The sequence below is a fragment of the Temnothorax nylanderi genome, unplaced genomic scaffold (genome assembly GCF_030848795.1).
Source record: "Temnothorax nylanderi isolate EJ_2023f unplaced genomic scaffold, tnyl_v1.0 TNYL_tig0134_pilon, whole genome shotgun sequence".
NCBI classification, from domain to species: domain Eukaryota; kingdom Metazoa; phylum Arthropoda; class Insecta; order Hymenoptera; family Formicidae; genus Temnothorax; species Temnothorax nylanderi.
This window is the reverse complement of record NW_027249196.1, coordinates 463,639-489,145: the sequence shown is the minus strand read 5'-3', so window position 1 is coordinate 489,145 and position 25,507 is coordinate 463,639. Positions and strand designations below refer to the sequence as shown.

The 25,507-nt window shown below is 39.0% G+C and overlaps 2 protein-coding genes across 5 annotated transcripts; one reads left to right on the top strand and one right to left on the bottom strand.

Annotated features, from left to right (window-relative positions):
• The first annotated feature begins 86 nt into the window (after positions 1-86).
• Edc3 (enhancer of mRNA-decapping protein 3) lies at positions 87-5,198 on the top strand. 2 transcript variants are annotated; one of them, XM_071714096.1, is made up of 7 exons: positions 87-206; positions 292-578; positions 1,121-1,286; positions 1,882-2,120; positions 2,192-2,349; positions 2,572-2,823; positions 3,157-5,198. In XM_071714096.1, exons 3-7 carry the CDS (start codon positions 1,132-1,134, stop codon positions 3,748-3,750), a joined length of 1,398 nt encoding a protein of 465 aa, XP_071570197.1. In that variant the 5' UTR covers positions 87-206; positions 292-578; positions 1,121-1,131; the 3' UTR covers positions 3,751-5,198. The 2 variants fall into 2 exon arrangements, with proteins under 2 accessions (XP_071570197.1, XP_071570198.1); XM_071714097.1 differs by having other exon boundaries at positions 161-210.
• A 768-nt stretch (positions 5,199-5,966) lies between these two features.
• LOC139776981 (MAP kinase-activated protein kinase 2-like) lies at positions 5,967-24,880 on the bottom strand. Of its 3 annotated transcripts, XM_071714098.1 has the most exons (10): positions 24,278-24,880; positions 21,677-22,085; positions 18,829-19,153; positions 10,047-10,186; positions 9,868-9,932; positions 9,678-9,785; positions 9,197-9,295; positions 9,033-9,108; positions 8,679-8,889; positions 5,967-8,591 (listed from the first exon to the last, which is right to left on the bottom strand). In XM_071714098.1, exons 2-10 carry the CDS (start codon positions 21,775-21,777, stop codon positions 8,343-8,345), a joined length of 1,374 nt encoding a protein of 457 aa, XP_071570199.1. In that variant the 5' UTR covers positions 21,778-22,085; positions 24,278-24,880; the 3' UTR covers positions 5,967-8,342. The 3 variants fall into 3 exon arrangements, with proteins under 3 accessions (XP_071570199.1, XP_071570200.1, XP_071570201.1); XM_071714099.1 differs by lacking the exon at positions 21,677-22,085 and having other exon boundaries at positions 24,278-24,879; XM_071714100.1 differs by lacking the exons at positions 21,677-22,085; positions 24,278-24,880 and adding an exon at positions 19,688-20,109 and having other exon boundaries at positions 18,829-19,149.
• Positions 24,881-25,507: the final 627 nt, after the last annotated feature.

Here is a 25,507-nt window from a genome sequence, read left to right as displayed (position 1 = left end):
ACCACTTTTGACGGAAAATTTCGTCGGTATAATAGGTTTCTGCTGAACATTATGACATTTTAAAGTCATTTTGAGAGATGTCAAAGTTTTAAGAACACCTTCTAAAACTGTCAGAAATATGTCCTAATTTATGGCGTCGTTAAGACATCGTTTTAACATATATCTTTAAGTCATCTTATTCGGGATCGCGGGAAACAATATTGACGGTCGGTACGTCCGACGCCGTAAACCGTAAATAATATTTACATTTTACAGCTCGTATAAATTTCGGCTTGTTGTTTATAATTACAGATTTGCTCGCCTCGCGAGGCTACACGAACGTCGCGAGAAAAACGTTCAAGAATCTTCACGGTCAGAGAACGGAGTACGAGGAAAAAATCATAGTCACGCACACAATATGTGTGCGAGATACGACGATACGAGCCGACATACGGGATACGGGGTGGCGATTCGTTCCGATGCCGCACGCCAAATCACAGAAATAGTGCGCAACAATTGAGTGCGATTATCGCTGCGTCGTCGCGATTTACTCTTTCCCCGTTGTTTAATCCTCTTTATCTCTACCGCCGTCGATTCAGGTACGTAAACGTACGCCTTAATTCTTCGGTAACGTCGTACCGCTTTTAACCTCATACAAGCAACAACTTTGAAAGTGGAGTTTTTTTTTTCAATGGTACTTGGAACTGATAATTATTTTACTCCTGCCTTTGTATTTATCAATTTTCATTTGTTAACGTTACATGCTGTATTTACACAAGTCTTAAAAGAATTGTATTACATTAAGTTTAAAAGAATAGCCTTATCTGTACATTAACGCTATTGTAGTCTGGGTTTCTATGTATAAATGATGCATTTGGGACTCCATTATCCATTATAATTTTCATTATCATATATTTCATTGTTGTTGATTGCAATACATTGGCTCGTAATCATACATTATCAAACAATGAATTAATAACACGTTAACTGTAGCGATTACCACAAATTCTGACATAATTTTTAATTACGCGTGATCTTTCCTCATTTGATTAGCGATGTCGTAATCGAGCAGGATTGTAATTTATATTGTGAATAGTTACGGATGGTTACGGAAGCCTGCGTTTTGACTTTCATATTTCAGTTTCAGGCAAGATGTCCGAACAGTTCCTGGGTTGTACAGTTTCGGTGAAGTGTATCGACGATGTTGCTTACCAGGGTAAGATTATCGATCTAAATGAGAACAGTTTGACCCTGGCTAAAGCATTTTGCAATGGCATGCCTCATACTTCTTCCATTGTTAGCTTAAGGTAAGTTTCTCATTGTAGACCATGAGAAATAATAGAGGAATCTTATATATATATATATATATATATATATATATATATATATAGAATTTAAGTAAATTCAAATAAATTTATTTATAGTTCCATTGAACTTAAATAGACTGAAATAAAGCTAAATTAAACTTAAATTTATTTAAATTCAATTTAAATAAATGCATAAATTGATATATTATTTGTGTATTTCATTGCGTCATAGCCCTAGATGAGCCAAAACTTCCATGTCAGTTTCATTACAATTATTGTCTTTGTAAAAAAGAATTTGTATAAAATCCATTGCCCAACTTCCATTTTGGAAGACTAAAGCTTGTGTGTTTAAAATTACTTATTATTATCCTGTCCTCCAAGAAACGACACAATACAGCGATTTGTTTATCCCTTGTTTCTGTCAAAGTCAAATATTCTCGCACTGGAAATTTTTAGTGTTGTATATACAGATAATCTAGGTGGTAATCAAACTCATATTTTTCGTAACAGATTTTTTACAGACAATTGCTCTAGCATTAAGTTATCCAACATTCTATATAACATCTTAGCTAATGTATTAATTATATTATTGCAGTGTGAAGGATATACAGAATCTTAAGATTATATCAAACGAGGAAGCAGGAAATGTGAATGATACGCACAGTAAGGTGATTGTAAAGAGACCGATTGCGAAAAGGGTCGGGCGATCTATTTCAGAATGCGTTTCAAATGCGGTGCAAGCGGGAAGTTCTCAGACGCAGACGAATTTCAAAAAGCCTGCGGAACCTAACCAGCAGCAAGTGGAGCAGACTCCTAATGGGAAAATACCTCCAAGTACGCATATATGATTGATATATTTACGCTTGCCATATGTGTGTCATATTAATGCAACAATTTTGTTACAGCCGAAAATAATGCATTTAACAACAAATCAGTCTCAAAAAAATTAACTCACAGGCAAAGAGCACTAGAAAGGGATGAGCATACCTTTGGTACTCCGATTGATCAGTCCTTACAGCAGGACTTTGATTTCGAAAAGAATTTAGCATTGTTCAATAAAAAGGTTGAGTTTTACTGCTTTTTAAAGAATATTTATTTATTAATTATTTATTTGTATTAAAGAGAAAATTTGAAGTGATATATTTCTTGTAACTCAGACAACACGCCTGTCTCAAATCAGGACATATGACGTCTTTAAGTCTTAATGACATCTGTCCCAATTTGAGGCATTGTGTTCACTGGGTAATGTTATGTTATTATAATTTATATAATTGGTCTCTTGCAGGCTGTGTGGCAAGAAATAAACTCTTTGAAGCCGGATATCGTTAGGCAGTCGGAAAGCAATCGAGGTATCTACCGGCCTGACGAAAATATTCTTGTATCCGAGCCTACAGTACTCAGACAGATTGTGGTGCCTTGTCGTGATGAAAAGGAATATGTTACAGACAACGGTCTAGTAATTCCCAGCATCACTCTCAACCTACATCGGCAGTTAATAGGTGCGGCAGATAGATTGGGAATAAGTTGGGAACGCAGGGTTCGTATTGATATTATTTTTCGAATTATTTCTGCTAATATCAAACTGGGAGAAAGAGAGATAATTCTAGAGATTCTACATACAAGCAATATCAATCCAGTTTTGAGATGCAATACATTTAAATAAATATAAGTATATATTGATGGAACATATTTACTCTGATTAGAAAATAATTAAAAAGGAATTTTCAAGATATAGCTGACGCGCCACATTTTTACATAAGCGTTTATATATATGTATCCAAATTGTTTTTATTCCATTTTTTTAATCTAATTCTATTTTAATTCTAATTTTTATTTAATAGTTTTATCGCCACTGTGCTTTCTTTGATAGGTGGAACTGCTCGGTCGCGCCGGTGCTGAACTTACCTTACAGCTGTTGGGCGGAAGTCATCGGTTGAATCCGAATAATGCGCATCAGTGGCCCACTGTGGTCGCGCTGTGTGGACCGCATCGTTCCGGCGCCGCGGGTATCAACTGCGCCCGGCAATTGTCCAGTCACGGTGTGAAGACGATCGTATTCGTGGAGAATGCGGAAGATGTATTTCTCCTGCAGGAGCTGTCGCTATACAGGTTAACGGAGAACAAGGTAGAGACCAAGGTCAAGAATCTACCAACGTTGGTGGATCTGATACTTATAGCGCTCTGCGACGAGGATTCGCCTAGAATGATTACTCCAATAGCGAGATGGGCAAACAGTAATCGAGCGCCCGTGCTGGCTATCGAACCACCGGCGACGGGTACACCGGGTATACTCAGTAAATTCAGCCTGCTGGGTGCCCTACCGCTGTCGCACAGCGTCGACAACGGCAGATTGTACCTGTGCAATCTCGCGTTGCCGAACAAGGTGTACTCCGACGTCGGCATCACATATAGATCGCCGTTCGGACCTAAATTCGTAATTCCTCTACATTCCAATAACTCTTAGCAAATTTTTAAGGATCACGTTGTGTCTTTTTGAATAGACGCCTCCGTTTTATCATGCGCGATTTGTAAACCTCGTATACAGGGAAATATATTTTACTTCCGGGGCCCACTAAGTAACAAAGAGTTTATATATAGTTTGGCGTTTGATATAAACTTTTAGATGAACTTTTAGGGAAAAAAATAGAGAGAGAGAGAGACAAAGAAAGCGCATGGTGTACCATAATACTTTTCACATTAATTGCATGGTATCCGCGGATGACACAATGCATACTATTTCCGATATTGTAATACTTCAAAAGCTGTATTTTAAAATCTTGATTGAGCATTATGCACTATAGGTAAAGAAAACTAGATATTTTGTCTGTGAAGCTGTGAAGGGGCACCGTTTTATTAATATGAGATAGAATCACTATTGCTCCAAATATAAACGACATACCCCTCCTAGGAAAAGGGTATAAATATATAGATTTCTTCTTTACGGATATAACCCCATGTGTAGCTGCACGATTTTGCATCGATGCACGTGAGTATCATTAAATATGTATTTGATACAATTGGATAAAAGTTACATTGCTTCACGTACACGCGCGCGTGTCACACTACACATATATGTATAGTTTATATCAAAATTTCTATTAATGAATAAGAAAGGGTATACAGAAATTATATTGCAATAAATCCTCGTAATTAGAATTGTCTTAATGTTTTCCGATCGATAAATTTAAGCGATGAGAATCTTGTAAGCGTATTAGAATCACTGTAAGCACTGTAAAGCACTTGGCATAGAAAAATTACAGCTAAAAAATGAGAAGATCAAATGGTGACTCGCACACGAGAGAAAAAGTCTTTGTATATTTTTAATAATTTGTAATGTACTATTTATGTAATCATTAAAGCCCCTTGCACAATAGGCGATAGCGATAGCAATAGCGACAGCGACAAAGTTGCCGACAAAGGTATAGCTTTGTCGGCAACCTTGTCGCTGTCGCTATCGCTATCGCTATCGCTATCGCCTATTGTGCAAGGGGCTTTAGAATCTGCGCGCGAGACACGCACTTACTTAGCATTTCTATTTGATCAATTAGCCGATTGACAACAGTTTTATACTTTGTGCACATCTACATTTATTACTTTGTTCGGTAAGCTCCAGTTGTTCGTATACATAGATACTGAATATTATATTTCACTTTATGTTCACCACTTATGTTTCGGTCTTCCGGTACAGCGATTATAATAGCAAGATATAGGCGTATTGAAATTATTGTAACGCACATATAAGATATCTCCAGCGTTGTATAAAGTATAAGTTAAAATTTAATTGTGTTCTTTTTTGTACTGATTTCTTTTTCAACAGTTTGTAATCAAGTGTGGTATGTGCTTTCAACGATCATGCATTTATGGGATCATTGTAAATATAGAAATCTACGCAATATAATAGTTTCTCGCACACCCGATGTTAAATGATATCATCGATATTAAATAATCCCGCAATTCGTACCCATTTTTAAATGGACTAAAATAGTAAATATTATGAAACGCACTTCAACGTTTTAAATGGATTTATTTGGAAGTATACATTTGTTATATAAGACACATTTGAGATAATAATGATTAAATAAGTAATAATTATTATGGTTATGTTAATAATTAATATTAATTAACATTTAATAATTGAGTACTAAAATTAATAATTATACGGTGGTCAAATAATTATTTTAAACAGTTGATAATTGTATACCGGCAAAATAGATATCTAATTCAGTAATTCGCAAATTATGTTAAACTTTATTATCTCTATGAATTATAAATACGAGTACGAAAGAAATATAATAATGTGTAATTTTCACGAATATATAATTTCCTTGTCTATTTCCAATGTCTATTTCAATAATTTAGAAATAAAAAGTATTAATTGTAAAAGCTTGGATATATGTATACCATAAAATTTTATAAATTATATGAACAATGATGAACATGACACACATTGAATTTCTATCAATGTTAATTTAATTATATCTGATGATTTGTATAATAGCAATTATGATTTTGAGCTGGTGTCCCATACAGAGGGTGTATAGTCATTAAAAATTATCTTGTCTTAAATGATATATTAAATAAGTTATAAAGCACAAGATAATGGAATATTTCTGTGTAATAAAACAAATGAGTTCTCGATAAGAGAAGGAACTAATAAAAAATAATAATATAGATATAAAATAGCTTCTGTAATTTTTTTACTTTTAACATCATTTGATCATTACATATTTCTATGTTACAGTCTATGGAAATTTACAGCGCCGTCACGTGTTAAAAATACATGATTTTACCGCTGTGATACAGAGAACTGTAATTGCGTAAGTGACGAAGTAGCAATGGTATGAGAGTTAAGATTTATTTTTGCAGTTATTGTCAATTTTTGTAAATACAGATCAACGAACCTTTGACTTGTTATAAAAATATCTTGCTACTGAATTCGTTGTAATATTTGAAATTGAACTTGCGTATATGCATTTTCTATTTCATTATTCACGATTAGGGCGAATTAATTGATCAATGTAGAACACGAGGAACTGTGTATGCTCTATATAATTAAAAACTATGTTATCCATACACAATATATTTCAATCTCTGGAATTTTTGAATAATTATTTTTCTTATATAAATTCTGTACGAATATATCTCTCACGTCTATAGGCTAATCATTTTAGATGCGCGCAGAAAATGGCTGTCTTTTAAAATTGTTAAGTAACTACATACTTCTTTTGCGATATTTTATATTATATTATATATTTTAGTGATACTTCTCCTACTATTCTAGAATGTATTTGTAATAATATGATCTTGTTCGATTGAAATTATAGGCACATGGAACTCCTCTTTTTTTCGGATTTACCAGCCATTGATCATAGAATATCGCGCTATATGATACTGAAAATACATAGACTAATATTTTATTTTATTTCTATGAATCTTTAACGACACATCTACGCAATCATAGACACAATATTCTCGAATAATTAAGTAGAAATATATACAGTTTCCATACATCTATTTTTTGTATTTTTAACGATGTAGGGACATCTCGTCCATACTTATCTTAATTCGTAACACTCGATCGCTTCCGACTAAAATCAGCTTCATAGCATTCGTGACTTAAATAAAAAGATTCAAATCATTTAACTGTACTCAGCCTCAAGCATATCGTTGTAATTACTTATAAATCTTAAAAACAGAGTGCAAATATACGTAAACATAATTAAAGATATATACTGAACATATTAGAGATATAATTGATATTAGAATACAAATAATCCAATGTCTAAATTATATAATTAATTACATCAGTAAAAATAGGATAAAAAATGTTATTGAATCGAGGTAATAATTATGAAAATTTAATACATATATTTAAAACAGGCTTGGACGGTCAACGGACAATTACGTGAATGTCGTAATGTGTTATAAATTCGATGATACACGTAATTATGATGCACACCTGATTACCCAATGGCAGCAAATTATTTTTTTTTAGAAATGATAAGTGTATGAGCAACTATTCCTATAGCTAGTCTTAACAGCCTATGGATAAATAATCTTTACATCATTATTATATTTGTGTTTGAAGATTATATATAATAATCCCATGTTGTTTTGATTATATATAATAAGCAAAAACATTTTTTTCTCGGCGCCTATTTTAGAATATATGTATGTGTACAGAATATAAGAACGATTACTGGCTCGATGACATTATAATAGTTTTTTATGTTTTTGAATCAATAACATAAGACAGTAAAAGCCAGTTACTATTTATCAGCCCTAAAATCGACTCTCAGTTGTTTAAGATAACGGATTTTTGATATACATATCTCTCGACCCTTTTTCGAGATAACAAGTATGTAGCTTCATATTCGTTCCTCTCAATGAATATAATAGCAATGAGGTTTTACTGAGAAACTTTCTCTTTTTCTTAACTCTCGTTATCATAGATGCAGATATTTCAAATATCAATATTAAATATTCCAGTACGATCCATTACGTTTGATCAAAGACACATTCAGCAGTATCGTTTGTTCATTGACTATTTCTATTTAGTGCCTCTAAAGGCCATTATATTCAATGACAATTACTAGATTTGACAGAAATTGAACTAACGACAAACATGTAACATTAATGCTTGGCATTAATAAATGTTTGCCCTTCCACGTTTTACAAGTGGTTGCTCAATTTTGTAATTTAATGTAGCCTACATATTTTTAAAATTTACAATTTCAGAAAGACTGATATCGTTCGATAGTTAAAAAGGCATCGCTTATTTGCATTCGCTAGGGGCAATATTGTCCTCGTTGCGCGTGTTATTGTTACCGCTCTAGTAAAATTGACCTCACACCTAATTACTCGGACGCCGACAAGCACAAATTGTGCGACGCATTACGTGATTTAGGTGCCCTTCGATACTACTCTACTTCGGAATTTCTTTCGCTTCGTAAAATGCAACAGTCAGAAAACGATCCTCGTTGTGACCACGCTGTATCTGACGCACCTCCGTAGAAAACAAGTCCAGTTCCGTCTGGTTCTGACAGTATCCTCTTCCTAGGAGGCGGGCGTAGGGCTGGCGGGCGTAGGGACTGTCGCGTTGTTCGCGGACTGTTTCGCGCGCCTTCGTTTATTCAATAAGGGATTGTTCGTGTGATCGAGCTGCTTCAGACAGGCCGTGTCATAGTCGACGCGCATTGTTGCCAGCGATCGCGTCATCTCCTCTTGCACTTCCGGCCACATTTCCTCTCCCTCCCGCAAAACGCGTCCGGTGTGTAAGGGAGTTGCGGGTACTTCCATGTATTTCTATGCGAAATAAGTGGCTTTTGAAAAGATATGTTACGGAGAAAATTCACGCTAAGAGCGAAATTTTATTATAAAGTGTGTTCTTACGGCAATCCAGTTGTTGCGCATCACAGCGTCGATCTGAAGCCTTTCCGCTGGATCTATACACAGCATACCCTTGATAAGGTTCTTAGCTTCCTGACTCACGTTCGACCATTCCGGAGAGGGAAAGTCGTATTGTCCTAATCGGATCCTCTTTTTCATTCCGGGCGAGATTGCCAATCCATGGTTGCTGTAGAATGGTGGAAAACCGCACAATCTAGAAATAATGTGTAACTTTAATTATAATTCATTAACAAGATGACGAGGATCATGAAGGATTGAGCGTGCTCTATATCACAGCAGAAAAAAATGAGCTATTAATATAAAATAACTCTTGAAGGTACATGGAAGAATACTCACAATATGTACATAATTACTCCCAATGACCAAATATCACAGCTCTTGTCATATTTTTCTGGTCCTAAAACTTCCGGGGCTAAAAATAAAATATTAAAACGGATTAGATATTAATTTTATAGTTTCAGCTACACACGTATGTATTCGCATAAAATGCGAAAGCTTACCGACGTAGTAAGGTGTGTAACATGGCGTCTGTAATGTGTCTTTTAAATGTGTTTCTTTAGCAAATCCAAAGTCGGTGAGTTTCAGGATTCCAGTGATGTCTGGAAATACATGAATGCTACATTATTCTTGCTATTTTATTTACATACTACTGACATACAATTAGTAATTTAAGATTACATAAATAACAATAACTATATATATATATATATATATATAATAGTATAGATATATAAATTTATTTATGTGTTACAACATTCGTATTAGTCTCTGCAATGTATACATATAGATAAACATATACATGTAAATAAAGTTATCGTAGTCTTCACACAGTTATAACTCTTCAAAGTCTGCAGATAATACGAACTCTTAAACTCGTAAAATGTTGTGGACAGATAATAATGTTTTCAAGTTGTCAGAAAAACAAATGATATTGGTGCTTTGCAAATGGTACTTTGAGGCATACGTAGAATGTTCTCTTACCAGGTTTGGAATATAAAAGATTCTCAGGCTTTAGATCCCTGTGAGTGATGTTCATGTCGTGTAGATGCTTTACCGCGACACAGATCTCATACATCACTTGCGCCGCCTCTGCAAAGAAACGTACAGTAAACTTATAGTAGTTTCTAAAAATAGAAAAATTCGACAGATTTCGAATGCCGAGGCTATTTACCTCTTTCGGTAAAAGCGCCGTCTTGCCTATCCTGTATCCTTTGAAACAGCTCCCCGCCTTCCATGCTGAAACACACAAAGGAGTTGGACGTGAATCTGAAGAATCATGCTCGCGATAAATGACGCCGCCGCGCCGCGCCGCGCCGTAGTCGCATTGAAGTGTTGCGCTTTCTTACGTACCATTCCATGACCACCAGTAGACATTTGTTCCCGCTATAGGAATTTTCATATACATCCTTGACTTGGACTATGTGCCTACAATTTGAGGCCCTCCAGTGAAGCTCGACTTCCCTCCGCGCTTTTGCGCAGTCATGCAGAACCTGCAAATAACGTGCCGTTTAGCTTAATATGCTTGACTTAGCAGAAATCTCTCATTAAATTGCATAAAAATAAGAGAAAGAAGAAGAAGATTCAATTTTATTACTGAATGTAACATGGAAAAATCGAGAGATATTAATGATTATACATTTTCACTATATCAGCGACAAGCAGTTTTTAATATACTTAAAATACGTTAAAATAAAATATTAATATTATAGACATCGGACAATTTGAACGTGGTTGGCAAATTTATCGATGATTTTGAGAAATAACTTGTAGCTTCGAAATTGTTATCAGTATTCGTATCGCGTTTCCGTTGCGTGTAGATCATCGTGCTGCAGCTGGCAGGTAAAGACTTGACTCATAGCTCGCACTGTGTTTATCGCACAAAAGCGGCGTCATCGTGAGGATTTCCTAGATAAAGACTTTTTCGCATCCACCTATCTACTACAAACCGTATCAGAACATGTGCAATGTCTTACTTACATAACTAATGCGTCAATTGTTTAAAAAAATCGTCATGATTAATAGTATTACAAGAAATATATTAAAATATAGATTATATAAGAATAATATATACATGCAACAAAAAACTCGATACAGATATCGACAATGGTGAATCTTATCACTTTCAGAGCACGTTTCAGAGACGAATATGTGTTAAATATCATATCGATTATCTTCAAATCTTCAATTAAAGTACCGAAATAATCAAATCTGTGCGGATTTAATTGGCGACAAGATTTATCTTGCTACTTAAACTTTTCTCTCTTTTAAATTTTATGTATTTATTAAACTTATATATTTACTTTATTAAATAATTATATTATTAAATATTATATCGCTTGATCGCATTCTGAAGTCATCAAGAGTTCGAAAAAAAGCTCTTCATTTCTAATCGCTTATAACTTATAACGCTTCGCGCTTATTAACGCTACTTCAATTTAAAAAAGATTAGCTCTAAATTGATCAAGTCACCGTTAGAGCTTAAATTAGATATTATTTCCGTGTGCGAGCAAGTACGTTATATGTAAAAATACCGGTTTTCTTCTATATATGGAGGTGAATGACACGTAAGTTGCTGATGGCACAATAACAGACTGGTCAATCATATCGTATGCCTTGCTATTCAAAATTTATTAGCGATCGAGCACGCGGTGTACGCACACGCAGCGTAGTCCCTTCCTCTTGAACGGGCCTGCTCGCGCAATTGCCCTTTTGAGGCGCGATCTTCCCGGACAATCATACAAGTTATCGCAGACGATTACCGCAGACGTCTATTGTGACGCGGTGAGAAACTTGACCGGAAAGAAACTTGTGTATCGAGCGGCACAAGCGATTCATCATCATCCGCGATCTCGCCGATTCGAGACGCTTAACGTACCGTTTAATTTATGCAATATATTATACGTGGAAATGAGCGACGAGGGCAAAGAGCACGCTTCACAGGCGTGTTTAGCGCATTATCATATATACTGACACGCACACAGACATTGTTGTATGGAAAGCTCGGAAATATAGTTTTCTATTTCAAGTTGAAACATCCGGCTGCAACGCGGGGGATTGAAATCAGATGATGCCACGTCATCGTAAGCGGATTTCTCGAAAAAGCTTTTGATGCTTCTTGAAACGGCTCAAACGTGAAACACGATTATAGCGCGGTATATCGTTGCGTCAAAGCTCTTGAAAGAGTCGACTTATTTTAAGTTGAAACGTCCCGCGATGCAAGACATCGAGACGAAATATATGGTAAAACGGAAGAGGATGATCCGCGCGCGCTTTTGTAGCCTGGCCGATCCGAAGGTATTCGGAGCACGCGAAACCTGAGGTAGTGTGAAACGCGGAGTCGGAGAACCGGTTTCTAAGATTTGTATATACCTATTCCGGAACAAAGGTCGTCGGAATCAGCGATATATAAGAGCGAACGGAAAAATGTTGCGCGAGTTGTGACAGAGGAGAAAAGCTAATGATATCACACAACGGTTACCCGAGAGGTTTTGCAAAATCAAACATATAAAAATTATAATAAAATTAATAATATCAAGAGTTACAACAAAATTGGAGTTAGAAAGCTATTTCAATACATGTGTCAAAATATATCAATTTAAATTAGAAAATCCGTCGTAATTAATAAACAAATTTATATGCTATATAGATCGCTTCAAATTCGCGTTTTCGTAATGATCGTGCAGTCTTCGATACTTATAATTAGAGCGGTAATATTTCTACGTCTTTCTCTTCTATATATTTATTTTGTGTTGGTGTTATTCGTTCATATATGCGAAAAACGTTTAAATGTACGTGAAATTATGATGAATAGGTCGTAAAATTAGATCGAGATTCATTGAAGCCACGAAAATAACGAAGCTACCATCGTGAATGTACAGAGATGAACGAATTAAGTTAAAAAGCTCTCTCCTAATAAAAACCTTCACATTTTACGGAGGAAATTTATTTTCCAAGCTTTTCCGCCGATCCCGTTTGTCCTTGTAGGGCTAGGTAGGCGTGTTAGTGAGAGAAAAATGCCGGAGCGACCGCGTGCCGGAGACCAATACCGGACGTCGTAACAGAGCTGTGCTAATAAGATTAGCACCTCACGGCGTGCAAGTCATACCTGCCGCGCGAAATAGACGGATGGAGACGCGCGCGGGATTGTCATTCTGATGGTTCTTGGCGACAGATCAAATTGTATACGCTTGTCGTTCTACGTCTCTCCGTGCGCGCTCGCCCGGAGACTTTTACACGCTTGACTATAAAAGCCAACAACGTAATCCGATGCAGCGCGACGACGTCACGCTCGTGGAAACGCACGATCGATCGCCTTCCCGGTTCCATCCGGACTATTACGCAGCAACGTGTCAGTTAAACGGAATTGGAAAAGTTTTCCATCCGTCACGGAAAAGTCAATCGCCTGGAAACAAAGTATCAAAACGGCTTTGATCCTCTTCCGCGTCCTTCGTCGTTATTGCTTTTATTGCTTCAATAGTAATGCACTCAAATGTGTGTGTAATAAAAATTGCACAATATAGATTTTTAATATAAGATTAACATTAAAACAAATAACATATAGTTAGAAATTAAAGAAATTGTATAATTAAAGTATAATTAAAGAAATAATAGCTGAAGAGTGATAAAAATGTGTAGTCATAATTATCGTTTAAATAACTTTATTCTTTTCCCAAAACGCAACCTTCGTTATAATCCCTCGCGCAATAGTTATTCCAAAAGGAAAAACGGAAAGTAGAATTCTTGATCACAATGATATAGTTAGTTCCCAAGGAAAAGACGAAGAAATTTACGAAGATGAGTCAAAAGATAGATCTTATTTTATTGTCGGAATAATATACAGGCGATATTTTTCAATGTAATCCCCTAGGAAAAATATACGTCAATCATGTAATTTTATCGGCACGTTTGGGGAAATTGCAATATAAAGTTTGATGTATTTTCCTCGATGGAGAATGTATGACGCTTCAAACGCGAGGATTTCCGCAAAACGGTGTTCAACGAGACACCGCTCGGGTATAAAACGACGCGTGACGACCGACAAGAGGAAAACGCTGGCCGGCTGACAGCCGGCAGTCAATCAACGGGAAGCGAATTCGTAGCGGTGAGAAACTGGCTCGCGACGAAACGACGCGACGCGACGCGACACACGGCCGCGACGTGACGTCGACAAATATTGAATTTTTAATAGCCGAGCGTTAAAAGCCGCGAGGCCATCGGAGGCCTCGTGTACATAACGTCACTGCACGTGTCGATGCGTGCGCCATGTCATTGCGATACACACGTAACTCGAAACGTAATTCCGCGGCGTGCTATAATTATAAGAGCCGTTCACAGAAACGTCAGTTAAAGTTAATTGTAAGTGAGATTCGAGCGATTCTCGCTTCTGTCTCTTATCTCGCTCCGGTTTAAAAAAAAGGATAAAATGAACAATGGAAGCGTTATTGATAACTGGCATCTAGCACAGCTCTAAGATGATTCATGCAATCTGCAAAATTTGTGAGAAACTTATTATTAAGTTTATTCTAATACATATTGATGCCGCGATAAAACGACGTGGCGCAAATTTCGGCTTTACAGCCTCTTGGATATGGAAGTATTGTAATCAGGGTCGCGGAAACATTCTGCAGGACGCATTGTCGTCATTCTTGGCGAAGTTAAACGGTGGCGTTACTCCGCAATGTGTTATGTAATCCCGCGCATCGATCGTTGCGATAACTGGAATAATATAAATAGAATCGGCGATAAGATTGATTTCAATCAACGTTGAACGCTTCGAAGATGCTTCAGCGCGAATTCTTTCAATGAAAAAACGTCTGTGTTAGTTGGACACGCTTGTTAGATAAACTATTAGTCATTAATACATGATGTAACAGCCTTCTATGATTTCAAACAGTTAGTCCGCGAGTCAGGCTGGGTTTCTCCAAACTGTATCAAAAAAATCGATCTGTCATATTTATCACGACACTTTTATCAAAATTCGTATAATGAATAAGATAATTATTTTTAGAATATCATTAAAGTTACAAAGAATCTTTTATCTGCAAAATATCTGAATAATAAATCAATGAAATTGAATTCTGCATAAACAGTCCGTAAATCTCTAACTGCTTTAAGTGATTCCGATTAACGCAATAAGCAGTTACTACAAGAACGGTTATAATGTTACGTAATAATAATAATTATCAATTACAACACTTTCGTTCCTGGAATATCAGTCAAGAACGCAAAAGACGATTTCAAACCAATTTGTCGTGGACCACTGACAGAAACTATATTTAAACTTTAATAAAAAATAATAAAATAAAAATAATTAAGAAATTAATTCCTACCACTTGTGATTCTGAAGTCTTTTTTTTATCTTGTGTTTAAAAAAACGTCAATTAAATCTTTTATCGAAGTTACGTAAAATGAGCACATTTTCAGTCACGTGTAATTGATAAGTTCCTTATATTTATCTGTCGACAATTATCTGCCAATTTCCGTCGTTACACATTCGATGCTGCTATTATTCAACGAGGAATTTTCGTCGAGGAATACTCGGCTATGTACGAAGGATTCCTAGATATATATTTTACTAATTAGCCCTTTGCACTGTCAAGTTATGTTTAACATGAATATTTCTAAGAGCTCATTGTATTTTTTAAAATGCAATGTTTTCAGAAATAAAGGGCTTTTATTTAATTATTGAATTGTTAAGTTAAAACAAAATGTTGAATTTATTGCAGAATGTAAAGAGTTAAAAATATTATTTTGTTATATAAATATTATAGTGTTATATAAATTACTACAAAATATAATTTCACGATATAAAGCACTTTATCACACTAACATAAATATTATTAGAAAATGGAATAAGTTAAATCATTCAGATAATAATGGTACATCGGGTACCTTAGTACATCATGGATTCCTCGTATTGTCGTTGCCTAATTTTTAGTGTAAATTGTGTGAACTAAAAAATAAGAAGAAGAAAACAAAGGATCTGCTTGTATTTCACAATCGGGGTTATCAATATCTATTAGCTTTGACACTTACGAGGATTGATATTGCGACTTGACTTTCGCGCCGGTTTTAACGATCGCGTCACTTTGACCTCCGACGATAGACGACCATCGAAATCCCCCCGATAGCGTTCGTCGATGCCATTGACCATTTTCGCGCCGGAAAGGATGAGATCATCAGGGAATATATATATATATAAGGCCGCGAATATATAAAGGGGACGAAGGTGCAATTCTTGCTTTTCTTTTTCAGCGCCGCGATCTTTGTCGATCGCGCGCAAGTCTCGCGTATTGCATTAAAACGTTTTCTCGGAAGAATGCATGAAGTTTTACGACGCGTCGTTGGAAAAACTCGCGACGAGAAGTCAATAATCGCGAGCCTGAACGCTGACGACACGCGTACGACACGTGCAACGATCGAGAATGAGAAAGAGGGAGTGAGAGAGAGACAGAAAGAGGACGGTGGGTATATCGAGAGCGATTGAAACGCGCGTGATTTTTCGCAATTCTATTTCACGTGTCGTATGCGCGACAAGTAAAAAAAAGCGAACGATATTTTTAATAAACGCGTAAAGTTTTAAATAAATGCTCGTTCGTTTCGAAGAAATATCATAAAATTGAGAGATTACCGTGACTATCGTGAAAATAAGAGGAAGACGCTTTCCACGAACGCGAGAAATATTTTACAGCCAACGCCGAGCGTTACCAAAAACTGCAGCATTACGCACGCTATCGCGAAAAAATCGCGGTTTTTGCGGTAATTCCTCCGTACCGCGAAATCCTCGCGCGGGAGAGAAACATTCCGATTATTTTTATAACGAATCCGAGAAGCCGCGGGGCACGATAGCTTTCCACGGCGAGAGAGAGCTTTTACGGACGGACGCGAGGTAGAGACGAAATAATACCACCGACCTTTAGACTTTCTCTCTCTTTCTGAAAAAATAGCATCTCTCAATCGAACTTCGTGTAAAAAGAACCAAGCGCCTCAAATCTAAACAAAAGCAAACTTCCGAAATGTTTCTCGCAGGAAAGAGCATGTTTGCTACGTGCTAAGAAAATAATTTATAGGCTATAAAATCGAATTTATGATATACACGTACAAATTGCCGATTTGAAGATTAACACGTTGACTGCCGTAATGGTTCAGTGTCTGATTAACGATGAAATTTTTTTAAAACGTGTATAAAAAGTAGATGCCACTTAATACAAAGTTTTGAATCATATAAATAGCTGTATAACAACGTAAAGTACAAAGTGCGCGACTCAATGTACTATCCATAAGGGTATAATCCAATTTAATCGTATTATACAATATTTTAACATATATATTTATGATAGTGAGAATTCTACTGTGGTATACATGGTGAGACATAAAAAACTCGTTGGGCAACATATTAATATGTATCTATATATTCTATATCAATCCAAAAAGACGAGAGAAAATTATGTATACCGCGGCGATCATGCTTGTAATCGGTCATCGACGTTCTATATATCTGCAATCGCGATCAACATTCCATGTTAAACTGCCGTTAAATTATTTTCGCGGCTGGTCTCACAGATCTCGACTTTATAAGGAAACGCAACAGTCCCACGTTGATTCAAAAGCGCGCGATGCTCGCTGAAGCGCGACGGACTCGACTGTAATAAAGTAAGGTATACTCCGTCCAACGAGAGATCATGGTTGATCAAACATAAATAACGATAGGGCACAGAGCCGCAACAAGGTGTTCGCGTTAAATTATTTTTATTTTTAATAGTGTTAGACAATATCTATTAAAAATACAAATAATTTAACGCGAACACCTTGTTGCGGCTCTGTGTCCTATCGTTATTTATGTTTGATCAACCATGATCTCTCGTTGGACGGAGTATAGTAAGGTAGCACTTTGGAAAATTGCACGAAGAAAGTAATGTTCACGGAAATAAACAAAATTTTCGTCGAGAAACATTCGGCTGCGAATGCGAACTGCGAAGAATGCAATCTTAATTTCTAGATATAATTGGAAATTAGAGATCTTAACGTGTTTTAGCACGTCATGTGAGTTGCTACGAAATACGCAATCTCGCAATATGAAATGTGCACTTTATCATGCCGAGCGTTATCAGAAAATTGGACGAAACCATTCAGATAATAACTGGTATAACAAGATATCGATGGGTGGCAGTATGTTAATATGCACGTTCCCCAAACAAGCCAATTTGATCAGGTAATTACAGTTATTTATCAGATTTCGTCGCGTCTGTTAACCGTGTGGCCGGAATAATCCCTATCGTAAAATCAACGAGAGTAAGTAATCTTATCTACTCCGCGTGCGACTTTCAAACGGAATACCTATACATCACACGGGGCATAAATCACAGTTGAAGCTTTTTACGCAGATACGATCTAGCAATATTGAATAATTTTATTGGAGACCGATAGCGCATCTCTAACTGTCTTGTCTCGTGACCGGAATCAGAACTGCGATTTGATAGGCGAAAACGTGCCGCGTGCTACTTGAACTTTCTCGGGGAAAACCGTACCCATGCAGTTGAACTGAATTTTTTTCCGGGTCGGTCGCGTAACGAAACAGGCGGCAGGCTCCTTTCGAGGGGAGAGAGATACGCTTAAGGGGCCCCGACATCGTCGAAGGAGGAAATCACCGGGGTATAAATAGAGGATGACTCGCGGTCTAAACGCGCTCGACCGATGCGATTCGAGCGGGTATCGATACGCGGCTTTCCTTCAAAGTGTCAACGCGACGGATTAACACCTTCGGGCCCGCGGCTCGTCGACGACGGACGGTACGTCGCTCTCGCGCCTTAAAAATATCCGAGGACGCGCACGAGGCGCATCGCATCGCATCGCGGTGAGAAAAACCGATGCGTAATGACTCGCGCCTCGTCTTCCGATAAGAAACCTCGATCCCCCCCTGTGCGCGTTTGAGTGTTTGTTATCTTTACGTCAAGGTATACTTTTAACTTGTTCCCAAACCCCAAGCGGAGTCACTCCGAATAGCCTTATCTAAACCAACCTGGTGGACTTTGAACCGATAATTTTCTCTTAATTTTAGAATCTTATGTTTCTTAGATTACTACATATGCTTCGAAGAATCAAATCGCCAAGCTGCGGACTCGTAAGGACTCACCTTAAGAGCATATTTCTGCCTCGTGTTCCTGTCGTAGCACTGCACGACCTTCCCGTTGATCCCGAGGCCCAGGACGTGATTGCTGATCTCGTAGTCGTTCGTGATCGGCGTGACTTTCGGCGACAACCGGCTGTTGAGCGGATGCTCCATTGTCTTTCTCCTGGCGTCCTCGGCTTCCGGTACCTTCTTTTCCGGTATCTTCGGTTCCAGTAGCTGATCGTAGTCCTGCCTGATCATCTGCGTTACGACCACCGGCGGCGGTGCCGAGCGCTTGCGCTTGCTCTCCTTCGGATCGTTCTCCTCGAGAACAGCCCTCTTGGACTTTCTGCAAACGCGAGGATATATCCGTCATTTCCTGACTCAACCTGCGAGGTACGGGCGCGCGGACGGGCACACACGAACCACGAAGGTCGCGCGCATAAGGCGCGCGGAAAAATACGATGTTCCACAGATTACGCCGTGATAACGCAGTCCTCAGACCGATAACGCGTCGCCGGTATCGAGCGTGTGGAACGTAAAGACACGAGGAAACGAGAACCGTTGAAATCATGTGTATACTCATTGCATTACATTGCGATGCGTTACAAGTGTTACAACGGCTTCTTACTCAATCCATGTTTCCTTCATCTAGGGAAATCCGCTCGCGTCAGCGAGATAAAGCTAGAGGATGACATTTGAGATCGGAAATTTTAGAGACGGGAGAGCCGCGCGCAACGTCGAAGGATCTGCGAAAATTAATTGTAAATAATATTCGCTAAAATATTCGTTTACTATGTCAGCCATGTGCTGTTTCAATGGAGACCGTTTGCATAACCGTCCTCGAAGAATGTGCAAGATTCATGTTATTTCGCGTATATACGCGCGGACACATATATACAAACACACACACGCGCTCTACCCACACGATCTTGCTTATACGGCGCGCGCTTCTCTCGTTCGCGGTGCAGCCTGCATACCGCAATGCAGTGCATCGCGACTTCTCCAACCTGCAATCGGAAGAAAAATTGCGTGCGCGTATTTGTATGTGTAAGAATTGCATTAGCATAAGATATAGAGATCTCGCAACCGCTGCTACTTCATTCATCCTATGTAAAAGGCGACACTAGCTCGACGCGCGTAAAATAAAGAAATATAATTCGACAATTAAGAATAAAAGAATCATTAGCGGTATCTAAACAGCACATCGATACACGGAGAGAATTTTTCGTCATATTTTACAGTTAAATTTACTACAAATTTGAAGAACTTGGCAACCAATCAAATATTACCGGTAACGATAGGAATTTTTGAAATATACAAGACATTTTACAAACAACGTAATAAAAATTACCAAGCAGATTGGTAATTTTTAAGAAATTATTAAAATTTTACTATATATTTTAGTAAAATTAACCAGATATTTTATATTTCGTTGTAATAGAATTAATATTTTTTATTATAGTAGATGTTAATCAGAATAGCTCGCATAAAATTCTTCGTAATACATATCCCACAACTATCACGATTTTCAGGGTAAATTCTAAGAGAAAATTCTCTCTGTGCATAAACACAGCAAACAACTGGCCAACATAAAGGTACTTGCTTACGGAAAACAGATTATCGGCCCAAGAAATTATAGAGGAGCCTTGGAAGTGATTACTGATTACGAGTCACACAAAATTAAGAGGCACTTGCCGTTAATCGCCATGAACACTGTCAATATTATATTAAATTAATATGACGTTAGTAACCGCCGCTTATCGCCGAAAAGGTCGTGTGACGCAAAGTGTTGCGCGAGACGAATAGTAAAATACAAAACGCCAGCGATCGATTATTAACTCTATCAGAACGACAATTCAGGCCAACGTAAACGGACGGGTATTGAAATATTTTCCCGGGTAAATACCGTCCCGGGGAGAGTTAATTAAACTACCATTGTGCCGCTTGACATTCAAGGATTACCGAGGATTACGTAGAGCGCTTACAGAGATAATTCGTCAGAGACAGCCGTCTCGACCAGCCTTCGGCGAATAAAATTATAGAGCGATTTATTAAATTAGAATTGCAGATATCACTGATATGACCGATATGTACGATTTATAGCCACGTACTCCGCATCGGCAGAATTCTCAGATTCCGATTATCTCGAGCGGGAAGTTAGTGGAGCGGCAGATTCCATCAGCGCAGCGTTTAGATTAATCAACCGCGACCCGCTCTAGTTGTTCGCGTCCGAAAAGAGTCGCACAGTTATTGCGAAATGCAACGGCATCATCGATGCGTCGATGAAACCGTTCACGGGAGGAGGATTGCACCAACGCTCTTGATTAATTAAATGTTGATTAGCTGGATTTGGTGAAGACTGAATCTCTCATAAACAGAACAATCCCGTTAATTCGGATTCTAAAAAGCTCGAAGCGCAGAAAGCTCAAGCTCAAGTTCTGAATGTCCCTTTAAATCGAAACAGCGTATTTTAATCGTATTTAAAATGTACACTCATTTCATATTTTGCGAATTAATTCGAAATTTGACGCGATTTAATTCGAAATCTTCTGATTTGAGAAACGTTGAAAACCTCTATTATGTTTAGATGATTGATCTGCGAGAGAACAATATATCTTTCTGTCTTAAGAGGTACAAGTGAATTGGGAAAATCTAATCAACCGCTCATTATTCAATGAAATCAATCGTACAACTCGTTGGTGCAATCGGGCCCTCTTTCCGATCCTCGTACTACGGGAGGACGTGTGATGTAAATGTATGTGTAAATCCTTCAGGTTTCACACACACGTACACTCTCTCTCTCTCTCTCTCTCTCTCTCTCTCTCTCTCACACACTTTCTCGCATGTAGGAAATAAAGATAAAAGAGACCTCCAGAATCTCCACTTAGTTGCCGACTTCGGCATCGATGCGGCTCTCGATTTTCGCACGGCTAAGATTCCGTCCCGATCCCGTCGGGGAGACAAAAGCATCACCGCCCGCCCCGCGTCGATAAAAGCTGAGGTAGAGGGGGCTCTCTCCCAGGGGACGACCTCCCAGGTGCAACGACGAGAGAGTTTTTGAAGTGGTTTACCACACGGCGCGTGCGGCGTCGTTATACGGAAGAGGTCCGCCCACACCGAGATTTTTCCCACACGGCGCGTGGCACACAGCGAGGAGGAAAGAGATAAGTTTTAGTCCGCCCGGGTCTGTCTGTCTCGGTTTTGCCTTTGCTTTTGCGGTTCGCTTTTCGTTTTTAAATCAAGCCACAAGGAATAACCGGGGCCTGCCAGCTGGAAAACTGAAGATAAAAGAGACCAAATGATAAAATTAGATCGCATATATCCGTACACGGAAAGAGGTTGTCGGCTTGTTCGGGCACAAAAGCGTCGTGGAACGGGGGCTTGACGAAGCGAGTGCGCGAACGTTTCCCGGAAGCTAAACGAATATTCCACACCAATGATCGTAAGTCGGACAATACCGCCGTGCTACTTCCGGCGTACAGGCATCCGGGATTTATTCAAGGTTCTCTCAGCGCTCGCGATTTGGAAAAGCCTCGAGAATTTTTGATCCGTTTGAACGGATATGTCCCGTTTCATACATGTTGGTCGAAATAAAAATAATTACAGTTAGTAATATTTAAAAGAAACGATTAACACTTAAAAAATGAAAGTAAAAATGCGGAGGGCTGAGTTTTCCGCGTCAGGAGCTTCGTCTCGCGTTAAAGTCGTTTCGCTTCATCGAAAAGTTTCCGAAGAACTCCTCTTTGAAATCGCGTATACGCTCCCAAAGGTGACAGGGCTCCGAAAGTGACGACTTCATCGCGCGCGCGGTCGCGCACGTTTCTTCATTCATACATTTCGCCCCGTAGTGAATCCGTGCCGTTGTGTCGTGCCAATGAGCGCATTCGTAGGCAATGAGGAGATAGAGCGAAGCGCGAACCGAGTGACAGCTTGAAATGAAAGACGCATTTGCACATAATCGCGCCACATCAATTAAGCCACTTAATTATAGCATGACGTTTCCAAAAACCCTCGAACCGATAAATTCAGTCTCTCGATTGATATTTCAGTCATCCAAGAGCATTCGAATGCATTTTATCACAGAAAATCACGTCACGAGCGAGTTTTCCTCGCGCGTCCCTTTCTCGGGAGGGTAATAAAGCTTGAATGAAAACAGAACGACGCACGGGGAGATAAATTCGGCGCGATCGGCGCGTCGCGTTATTAGACGACGAGGAGATCAAGGTTGGGAAGAAAGCAAGGACGAGGCTTATCGATCAAAGGGCTCGAAACGCAGTGCGCGGACAAAGGACACGTACACGTACACACATACACACTCTCTGTGTCTCTCGTCACGCGATTGTCGGCGGAATACGGCGTCGCCTTGGAATTTTGTTTGCCCAACACGTAATCGCGCGTCACGATACAGATTACAGACGGGCGACGAATCGTCGCGCGTCGGCGACGATGACAGTCACGTTTGACGTTTCGATGCGGGAGAGAAATAAAGCCAAAGCGTGCCCCGTTAACCGGTGCCATGCTGGTCGGTGGTGATCGCAGAAGCGTTGAATTATGAACGTGACGTAAAAAGCCTGAGCGCATGCAAAAGCCGTGGACAGCGTGTTAGCTCCAATTCAGAGTTTCCCCCTTGTTCCGGTGTTTCGAGCCAGGTGCTTGTCCCAACCGAATCCTACGTTACAACCACTACTGTTTACAAAAAAACGTCTGAATAATATTTTATCGCACAAAATCGTCACCCCTAACACACGTCTCTCTGTTGCAAGCATTTAAGTTTGAATTTCTTTTTTTTTTGTTTTTGTTTTAATACAACATTTCGCGAGAAATATGTAATCATGCGTTTTCAAAACCTCTAGGTGCGTTAAATGAAAATGTGACGAGCACATTTTTTGTGAGAATAAATACTTGATAAAAATTTAATCGTGCAAAGGAAAGATGATGTAATAAGCATACTTTTTCTTCTCGAATGTGAAACAAATTAACTTTTAATATATCTTTACTAAGAAGATTTATAAATATTTATATATAATATAAAAAAATTGCTATTATAATATTTATAAATATTCTTGCTAAAAATATTTATTAAAGTAATATTTTTGATATTTTTAATAAAAATTCAGTCACTCAAATAAAAAGTAAACAAAGAAAGTGAAGAAAATTGATCAGAGAAAATTTCTTTTTACTATCTTCGTCTTACGGAAGGATAAAAATTAGTCAGGATAGTAAGTTTTGAAAACAGATGATTCATTTAAGAAACACCGAATCGCGCGCTCGAAGTCGCTCTCTCTCTCTCTCTCTCATTTAAATATACAGATAAAAATAAATGACGGATCACAGTCTGAGAACGGTCTGAACAACACGAATATACACTTTGTATACATTCGAGAGAGGTGCTCGAGCGCGGAGATTCTCGTAGGCCCGATCGGTCCGAGCTGTCAAAACAACATGGAGTCAAGGAACGAGTGTTACGTACCCGACGACGTGGTGCACCTCTCCGTCGCGGCTTAAAATCCCGTTACGGTTTATCAGTCGCGCGCGGACCGAGCTGCCCTCGCCGGCGCGGCGTCGCTTGCTCACGCAGAGCGTCGATCGAACCGACTACCCGAGCCCGAAACGCGCGATCGTCGAACGGGAGATCCGCGCGCGAGAAACGGCCTCCCGAAAACCAGTGCAATTGGGAGCCTCGCCTCGCGGAAACAAACGCGACGAGAACGGGAGCGAGGAACGAGCGTCTCTCGACGGGAGGACGCGGTTTCCGGGAAAGCGCGCGCCCCGAGCCGGCCGTCTTTTATACGCCAGCCACTCGCCGTCGCCGGTACGATCGCGAGAGCTCGCGCGAAGAAACGCCGTCGGCCGTCGCGTCGGGTTGCGCGACGTTGAGCAACCGGCCGAGCTGGACCTGAACGTGCGACTGCGACTGCGATCGTGCCCGGTTCCGTCGCGTCGCGTGACCAAGTGACCACCGCCGGGACCGGCACACTCGACTCGATATACCGCGGAACGGGACGAAGACGCGGAGGAGCGGAGATCCGCGCGGAAAAAACGCCTCGCGTACACTGGCGTCACTGGCGTACACTGGCGGCGGGCGGCGGCGGCGGCGCCTCTCGCGGCGGTCTTGCGCCGTGACTCACGCGCCGCGCAGGGCCGCGACCTCAGGCTCGTGAATTAAGGGCGACTTCCAAAAACTTAATCGCTGGATTAATGCCCATTTCTACGAGATTGGGGTGGCTTTAATCTCGGTTTAACTTACTTTTTATCGTTTTCTAATTCTTGGAACTAAGAGCCGATTTCACAGTATCCGATGTGATTAATGTGATCCTCCGATTAAACTCACTCTGCATCTCTTTCTAACTGTCCCCCTAGAAAGAGACGAAGAGTGAGCTTAATCGGAGGATCAAGTTAATCAGAGACTGTGAAATCGGCCCTAACAAGAAGTTCAACTTTGTTAGAACTGAATTCTAAGAATTAGAAAAAGATAAAAAGTAAGTTAAACCGAGAAGAAAGTTAATCGGTAGAAATGGATATAAACTATCAAATAACATCCGAATTATTTTCATCATACGAGTGGACTCGTTAAATTTTTGGTATTTAACATATGGAAAATGGAACAAGGATAACGAATTATGTTAGTTAGTTTTTAACTATTCTGCCAGCTGAATTAATCGGCGATTAACTTGTCAAGTAATACTTTTATCATTTTGTT

Bases quoted from the DNA above. Each gene is read 5' to 3' on its own strand.
- Edc3 (XM_071714096.1), top strand. From the start codon at position 1,132: ATGTCCGAACAGTTCCTGGGTTGTACAGTTTCGGTGAAGTGTATCGAC. The intron at 2,121-2,191 runs GTACGCATATAT...ATTTTGTTACAG, and splicing joins TAATGGGAAAATACCTCCAA to CCGAAAATAATGCATTTAAC. The intron at 2,350-2,571 runs GTTGAGTTTTAC...GGTCTCTTGCAG, and splicing joins TAGCATTGTTCAATAAAAAG to GCTGTGTGGCAAGAAATAAA.
- LOC139776981 (XM_071714100.1), bottom strand. From the start codon at position 19,912: ATGAATGAAGTAGCAGCGGTTGCGAGATCTCTATATCTTATGCTAATG. The intron at 10,187-18,828 runs GTGAGTCCTTAC...CGTTATTTGCAG, and splicing joins GGCAGAAATATGCTCTTAAG to GTTCTGCATGACTGCGCAAA. The intron at 9,786-9,867 runs GTAAATAGCCTC...GTTTCTTTGCAG, and splicing joins CGGCGCTTTTACCGAAAGAG to AGGCGGCGCAAGTGATGTAT.